At 36.9% G+C, this 8,440-nt stretch overlaps 2 protein-coding genes across 3 annotated transcripts in view; one reads left to right on the top strand and one right to left on the bottom strand.

Annotated features, from left to right (window-relative positions):
- LOC137630065 (uncharacterized) overlaps nt 1-8,440 on the top strand; it is a 24,185-nt gene that overhangs the window by 4,927 nt on the left and 10,818 nt on the right. The window lies entirely within an intron of this gene.
- LOC137630063 (uncharacterized) lies at nt 5,217-6,537 on the bottom strand. Its single transcript, XM_068361551.1, has 4 exons — nt 6,415-6,537; nt 5,881-6,046; nt 5,669-5,736; nt 5,217-5,516 (listed from the first exon to the last, which is right to left on the bottom strand). The coding sequence occupies exons 1-4, from the start codon at nt 6,415-6,417 to the stop codon at nt 5,400-5,402; spliced, it is 354 nt and encodes a 117-aa protein (XP_068217652.1). The 5' UTR covers nt 6,418-6,537; the 3' UTR covers nt 5,217-5,399.

Raw genomic sequence — 8,440 nt, 5'->3', positions numbered from 1 at the left:
AATAGAATAGTGTGTGCCCGAGTGTACCCTCAAGCAAGAGAACTCTACTCCAAAACAGTGGAAGACCATTGTACAGAGGCTATGGCACTACCTAAGACTAGAGAACAATGGTTTGATTTTGGGGTGTCCTTCTCCTAGAAGAGCTGCTTACCAAACTAAAGAGTCTCTTCTACCCTTACCTAAGAGGAAAGTGGCCACTGAACAATGATAGTGCAGTGAAGAAGAATTGTTTGGTAATCTGAGTGTTGTCAGGTGTATGAGAACAGAGGAGAATAAGTAAAGAATAGGCCAGACTATTCGCTGTGTGTAGGAAAAGGGGAAATGAACCGTAACCAGAGAGAAGGATCCAATGCAGTACTGCCTGGCCAGTCAAAAGGACCCCATAACTCTGTAGCAGTTGTATTTCAACGAGTGGCTGGTGCACTGGCCAACCTACTGCAAGAGACAGTTTGATTTTGGAGTGTCCTTCTCCTAGAAGAGCTGTTTACCAAAGCTAAAGAGTCTCTTCCACCCTTACCTAAGAGGAAAGTAGCCACTGAACAATGATAGTGCAGTAACCCCTTGGGTGAAGAAGAATTGCTGAGAAAATAGGTATATCTGATTTTCATCATTGGATGTTATGATTTGTTCCCCAAGATTAAATCCTGAAGAAAATAGCCAATTCAATACAGATAAGTCAGACTTTCATAGATCAGGTAATAGTGAATCAACTAAAGAAAATTATCGGCTTTTGGCCAGTATAATACACATATAAGTGCACACACTATCATAGATACAAACACACACATATACACACATACACAAACACACACACACACACACATATACATACATATATATATATATATATATATATATATATATATATATATATATATATATACTGTATATATATATATATATATATATATATATATATATATATATATATACTGTATATATATATATATATATAATATATATATATATATATATATACTGTATATATATATATACATATATATATATATATATATATACATATATATATATACAGTATATATATATATATACATGTGTGTGTGCATGTGTATGCGCGTGGGCTTGTTTTGTATGCATACACAAATATATAGACAAATGGATACAATTATTTTCTCCCTTCCCAGCATTCTTCTATTTTGAGAGGATGTCAAATGAATGCAGAATTCCAGTTTCTCAATTGCTCTCTGAGCGTGAGATAACTCTTCACCTTTTAGCTTGGAAAAGTTTCCTGCTATCTGATTGGTTAGAATTATCTTGTCCAACCAATCAGCGATCAGGAAACTTTTCCGAGCTAAAAGGACACCCCTGCGAGTCGGTGCTAATTGACTTTAGTATCCATATCCCATTAGTTCAACCGGTTGGTGGTACGTCGGCTTAATAAACAGCCCTATCAACTGTGAGCCAAGGATGCACCATTCTGTCACGGTGAGTAGCCACTTTGGTTGGTTCCATATATCAGGGTTTAGGTTTTTATTATTCTTTGTATTTCAAGAAGGAAAATAGCATTGGTTAAAGTATGTAACCAAAGCAATTACAACGGGGAATGAATTTAAGAGCAACTTATGTAATACGATGAACAGGTAAGAAAGTCTCCCTCAGGGAACTTCTGATGTTTTCCTATTGACGTCATCAATTGCATGGAAGCTCTGGGCTTGAGCAGCTGGAACCTGGAAGCGAGATGGAGAAAACCGAGAGTGGGGAGTTCAACGAGTACGGCTAACCAAGGTCTACAGTAGGTATAATGATGTTTACATAGTCCGTGCAGGTAACGTTTTTCCTAGTTCAAGGTCACCATGTACGCTAAGACTTTGAGATATATCCGAGTGTTATATGTGCCTATGTCCATATATTCATTTGTTTTCATAATTTTGGTAATTCATTTAAAGTTGATTGGGTGATTTTTATACTTTAGTTAATATTTTAAAGATTTTGAAAGGTGTGGTTTTAAACCATTCATTATAGACTAAAAATATTTTGCCTTCACCTTATCTGGCCATCTAATGCTCTGCCTCCCTCCTGATCTTCTCCACCTTACAAGTTCCTCTCAAGCCCTCCTCACTCCCTCCCCACCATCCATCCTTAACACGTGTCTACAGTATACCATCTTAGTCGTGACACTCTAATCAACCCCGTCATCTTCACTACACCTGCCGTTCATCTTAACCTCTGAATTCCTCATTAAAATTCTTCTCATTCCCTCACTGTATTATCATTATTATTATTATTATTATTACTATCCAAGCTACAACCCTAGTTGGAAAAGCAAGATGCTATAAGCCCAGGGGCTCCAACAGGGAAAAATAGCCCAGTGAGGAAAGGAAATAAGGAAATAAATAAATGAAGAGAACAAATTAACAATAAATCATTCTAAAATAAGTAACAACGTCAAAACAGACATGTCTTATATAAACTATTAACAACGTGAAAAACAAATATGTCATATATAAACAATAATAAGACTCATGTCCGCCTGGTCAACAAAAAAGCATTTGCTCCAACTTTGAACTTTTGAAGTTCTACTGATTCAACCACCCGATTAGGAAGATCATTCCACAACTTGGTAACAGCTGGAATAAAACTTCTAGAGTACTGCGTAGTATTGAGCCTCGTGATGGAGAAGGCCTGGCTATTAGAATTAACTGCCTGCCTAGTATTACGAACAGGATAGAATTGTCCAGGGAGATCTGAATGTAAAGGATGGTCAGAGTTGTGAAAAATCTTATGCAACATGCATAATGAACTAATTGAACGACGGTGCCAGAGATTGATATCTAGATCAGGAATAAGAAATTTAATAGACCGTAAGTTTCTGTCCAACAAATTAAGATGAGAATCAGCAGCTGAAGACCAGACAGGAGAACAATACTCAAAACAAGGTAGAATGAAAGAATTAAAACACTTCTTCAGAATAGATTGATCACCGAAAATCTTAATAGACTTTCTCAATAAGCCTATTTTTTGTGCAATTGAAGAAGACACAGACCTTATATGTTTCTCAAAAGTAAATTTACTGTCGAGAATCACACCTAAGATTTTAAAAGAGTCATACATATTTAAAGAAACATTATCAATACTGAGATCCGGATGTTGAGGAGCCACCGTCCTTGACCTACTTACAATCATACTTTGAGTTTTGTTAGGATTCAACTTCATACCCCATAATTTGCACCATGCACTAATTCTAGCTAAATCTCTATTAAGGGATTCACCAACCCTAGATCTACATTCAGGGGATGGAATTGATGCAAAGAGAGTAGCATCATCTGCATATGCATAACTCTTCACCTTTTGCTGATAAGGCCCTATACACATCATACTCTGTATTTTTCCATAACTTTTTCTATTACTAAAACATTCCGCAGGGATCCTAGGGAGTAAAGGGTTGGACAACCCCACCTGCAACATTTCTCTACATTTCAAAGGCCTTACAATCCTTCAAACTACCACTATCCGTGACACGATGGCCCCCTTCCACTGCCACCATCATCCTTCCTCTTTTCACATCTGTCTCTACTACTAAAAATCTTTCAAATTTCCTTTTTGGTTAACAACCAACCTTCTGAATTTTTCAGATTTCCTACGGGCCGAACAAGGGAAAGGCCCGTGCCAAAAGGATATGTTGGCTACTAATCAAAACGAATGAACGAACGTTCATCTTATCTTATAATTTTCCAATCTTTCAAACGGGGCTATTCCCATAATTCACCTTAGCATTCTCATCTCTGTTCTGTCAAGCTTTGCCTCCTCTTTCCGGCTTAAAGCCCAAGTTTCTGATCCATACAATAACACTGGTCATATTACTGTTGTAAGGACACCGCTCCCTTCGTCGTCCAGAAAATCAACAAACTGCTCATTTATTTGAATTCTCCTTTCGCCACACCGTGGTTTTCCATGTATATGTATTCCGCTCTATCAGAGCTACATTTTGATATATGTATCATTTCATTACATGTTTCTGTTAACTCATAATTCGTATATTTGCAAGTGTAAGAAAACACATATATTTTGGCGGGCACTTCAATCTGATTTGGCGCCAGCGCCATCCTACCTTTCCGTCCGCACCTTGTAATATACTCCCACGCACATTTGAATTAAGTATCAGTTGATCTTGGTGACGCTTGTCTCACTGTCCTTACACTGTGATATACATCTTGACTTTTACCTTGATTGGCATTTTCCTATGACATACCACTCGTGCTACCTCCCTTCATTTTCCCAAATGCTACTTTTATCCTATATATTCTCAACTTCAGCCTCCTATCTTCCTTCATGAATTTTTCCGTCCTTATAAAAGCGTTCGATTTTGAGACATTGCTTAACGAAAAACATCTCGAAGAATTTCAGAGAACTATCAAGTCAAATACGGAAGAGCCCATCACAACATTTTGTGGATTCTGATGAAGAACAATCTTTTTCCATTATTAGATAGTAGGTTGGCCAAATAGTACAATTGGTTCACTCTCTCTGATTACAGGTCATTTTACTTTGCCTACACATATACCGAATAGCCTGGCCTATTTTTTTCCAGATTCTCCTCTATCCTGACAACACTAAGATTACCAAACAATTCTTCTTAGTTCAAGAGGTTAACTACTGCAGTGTAATTGTTCAGTGGCTACTTTCCTTTTGCTAAGGGTAGAAGAGACTCTCTAGCTATGGTAAGCAACTCTTCTAGGAGGAGGACACTCCAAATTCAAACCATCTTGGGTAGTGCCATAGCCTCTGTACCATGATCTTCCACTATCTTGGGGTAGAGTTCTCTTGCTTGAGGGTACACTTGGTCACACTATTCTATCTTATTTTTCTTTCTCTATTTGTTTCAGTTTTATACTTTATATGTGCAAGATTTATTTTAATGTTGCCACCATTCTTGGAATATTTTACTTTAATTGTTCATTACTTCTCATGTAGTTTATATATTTCCTTGTTTCCTGTCCTCACTGGGCTATTTTTCTTTGTTGAGGCCCTCGGGCTTATAGCATCCTGCTTTTTAATCTAGGGTTGTAGCTTAGTTTGTAATAATAATGATGATAATTTTTGGATCAAAGCTAACTAGGTACTAGATTTGATATCAGAAAAGTGTCTGTATTATGAACTAAAAATTAAAAACACATGACCATGTACATGTAACCATTCTTTCTTCAGAAATTTAAGCTATTTCATATAATAAAATAAAAATTTTCAAGGATTGTAAAAATATTGGTTTGTTTTAAATTTATTTATATAGAAAAAATAACATTCTTAACATGAACAGTAAAACACCAGAAAGAAATGAATATTACTAAGGGACATTTCTTATCCTTAGGAACTCTAAAGGATTATAAAAGTTACTTTCTTGGGACATTATTCAACACCATCCCAAAGGATCTCAGATCCTATCAGTGCAAATCGATGAAAGGAATATCTCTTGCTGGTTTGCAGGTGTGATGTTGCAGACAGGTGTCCCAGCAGCATTTGGAGCCTAAGTTGGAGCAGTAGCCATCGTGAGCACATAACTGAAAAGAGGAAGGAAAAGGATGAGGATCTGGGTCCTGAAGACTTTTATGTATTTAGAATAATTGTTTGTACCCTATTTAAAAGGATACTCTTTCAAAGAGAACATTTAAGTAAAAATATTTAATCATTGAGGATATCTCAGGATACTTACTGCAGGTCCTGCGGTGACACCATCACGTGGACAGAATGGTCTGTGCTCGGGACATCTGCCTGGACGATCTGATAGGGATAAAGAAAGAAAGTTTATTCAATGCACTGTTCACTACAGAAATTCTCTTTATTTCTCTTGGAAACATGATATAACCATCAAATGTTTATTAATTAACTTAAAGTTTTCTATAGAATTTTTTATCTAAGTCTCACCTTCAATTGGATGTTGGATTCCAGTGCCATCATTGCAACAGTATCTGCTGTTGGTGATGGGGTTGGTGCACCAGTGGACGCAGTCTCTGGGTGGGGGCGTGATGGGTCTGTAGACACTTGTGGCGGCGGACATGGCCACCAGGGCAAACAAGATCATCATACGGACCTTCAGGAAAAAAAGGAGAATTTAAGAAATCACTGATTTAGAAGTACGGTATTAAGAAAGCATCAATGTTTGTGTCCAAAAATCTGTGTCTTTCTAATAATAATAATTTGTATTAATGTTGATAGATCCTTTAAATAATTTCAGTATCAACAGGTCAAAGAAAAGGTTACCATATTATGGACCTTTGGACATGCAAATAAAAATTTGAGGTCTCACAAAAATTTATATGCATCGCCTAGGAAACATCAAAATTAATCTATCTTAAAAAATGTGTTTCCTGAAATTTAGTAATAAAAATTATTTTCTTATCAGTATATCTATTTAACTCTATTCACATTCAATACAATTTCAAAAGTTAAAAGTTTTACCATTTTGAAAATCTTAGTGTTGCAGGAAGTGTGACTTGTTCTGGTCGTGGCAGAAGATGGTCTGTGAGTCTGGCAAAGTCGTCGCTCCTTTTATACTGCAACGGAACCGCTTCGACTCGTTCGTTCGTTTGTGGGTTTGTCTTCGAGCGTTACTAAGAAGCCGAAGATGATTCTTCAGTTTTCAGTTCATGGAACTGAAATGACATTGTTGTCGGACCCCCCCCCCCCTCTCTCTCTCTCTCTCTCTCTCTCTCTCTCTCTCTCTCTCTCTCTCTCTCTCTGTACCATGGTCTTTCACTGTCTTGGGGTAGAGCTCTCTTACTTAAGGGCACACTATTCTATCGTATTTCTCTTTCTCTTGTTTTTTGTTGAAGTTTTATAATTTATATATGAAAGATCCATTTTAATGTTGTGGCTGTTTATAATACTATTTTATCTTAATCATTACATTTCTTGAAGTTTATTTATTCCTTTATTTCCTTTCCTCACTGGACAGTTTTCCCTGTTAGATCCCTTGCGCCTTTGGTATCCTGGTTTTCCAGTCAGGGTTTTATCTTTGCTAACAACAACAATAACAACAACAACATCAACGACAATGATAATAATAATAATAATAATAATAATAATAAATAGCCGATAAAGATCTGATTCATCTTTTCACTTCGGATGTTTCCTGCTAGATCACAGAGACATCGTGAGAATTATTATTATTATTATTATTATTATTATTATTATTATTATTATTATTATTATCATTATTATTAATCCTAGTTGGAAAAGCAGGTTGTGTCTAGCAGGGAAAAAGCGGATATCCCCAAGGAATATAATATTTGTACACGGTTTCTTTTTATTGAATTATCTCTCTCTCTCTCTCTCTCTCTCTCTCTCTCTCTCTCTCTCTCTCTCTCTCTCTCTCTCTCTCTCTCTCTCTCTCCTGTACCGTGTTAATAAATATACATGCACACACATTTTCTGTATCAATTATCTACTGTATATTCATCTTCTCAAGTATGTTAGAAATACTGAATAACTACAGAACTCTTACTCTCTTATATATCATCTATTGTCTATGAAAAGTCTGATTGTGTCTAGTTGAATTCAATTCTTCTAACAAAACATAAAGCATTGGTGTCTTCCATTTGCTTTATTTTTATAATTCCGCATTTCCTTTTCTGGAATAAAGTTGGTTTTCAATCACTAGAGCCATTTTATTGATATAATTAATAGATTCGCAATTTCCTGATTCAGTGATTTATATCTGTTCTGTAACAACATTTTGACTCCAGATTTTTCAGTTCTCTAATTAATGAATAGTTTCGATCACAGGAGATGACAAAGCAAGGCTTCAAACATTACAAGAGATGGAGGATGCTATATGCCAGCAACATCTTAGATTCGTGGCGGTCATTCTGTACGTGAACTTCCATTTACTCAGTTGCTGAGAAAAGGTTGACTGTTTTAAAGGTCTAAAGGTCGATCATGAAGGGCAGAGGCAAGGGACAGTGACATTGCCCTAGCAAGCAGGACAATACCCAAGAGACTGACCATAATATTATATGATCAGCGTCCAAGCCCCCTCTCCACCCAAGCTAGGACCAGGGAAGGCCAGGCAATGGCTGCTGATGACTCAACAGTTAGGCCTATAGGCTCCCCTAAACCCCCCAACCTTAGCTCACAAGGATGGTAAGGTTGCAGACACTACAGGCAACAACGAGTCTGAGCGGGACTCGAACCCCCGTCTGGAAAACGCTAGGCAGAGACGTTACCAGTCAGGCCACTACAATCCCATTGATGAAATGTTATAATTTTGTTGGTAAAAGATCATCTAGGGGAAAAAAATCTCCCTACAACTCAAACATTTCCATACTGTGAAGCCAGTTAAGATCTCAGAGGCGTTGCTGGTCATTTAAAATGCTGACATTTCAGACTTTCAGAGATTAGATGATAGGAAGTCAATTGACTGAGCATCTTTTAGGTTGGTAGAATGTACCCATACATACACGCAATGATATACGAAAGCGTACAC

This window comes from Palaemon carinicauda, chromosome 38, assembly GCF_036898095.1.
Source record: "Palaemon carinicauda isolate YSFRI2023 chromosome 38, ASM3689809v2, whole genome shotgun sequence".
Taxonomy (NCBI): Eukaryota; Metazoa; Arthropoda; class Malacostraca; order Decapoda; family Palaemonidae; genus Palaemon; species Palaemon carinicauda.
The sequence above is the reverse complement of the archived record's forward strand: the minus strand, read 5'-3'. Positions and strand labels throughout refer to the sequence as shown.

What these genes read in the sequence shown, in the direction of transcription:
- LOC137630063 (XM_068361551.1), bottom strand. An exon ending in AATCCAACATCCAATTGAAG is followed by an intron (nt 5,737 to 5,880) that starts GTGAGACTTAGA and finishes TATCCCTATCAG; the next exon opens with ATCGTCCAGGCAGATGTCCC. An exon ending in GTGTCACCGCAGGACCTGCA is followed by an intron (nt 5,517 to 5,668) that starts GTAAGTATCCTG and finishes TCCTCTTTTCAG; the next exon opens with TTATGTGCTCACGATGGCTA.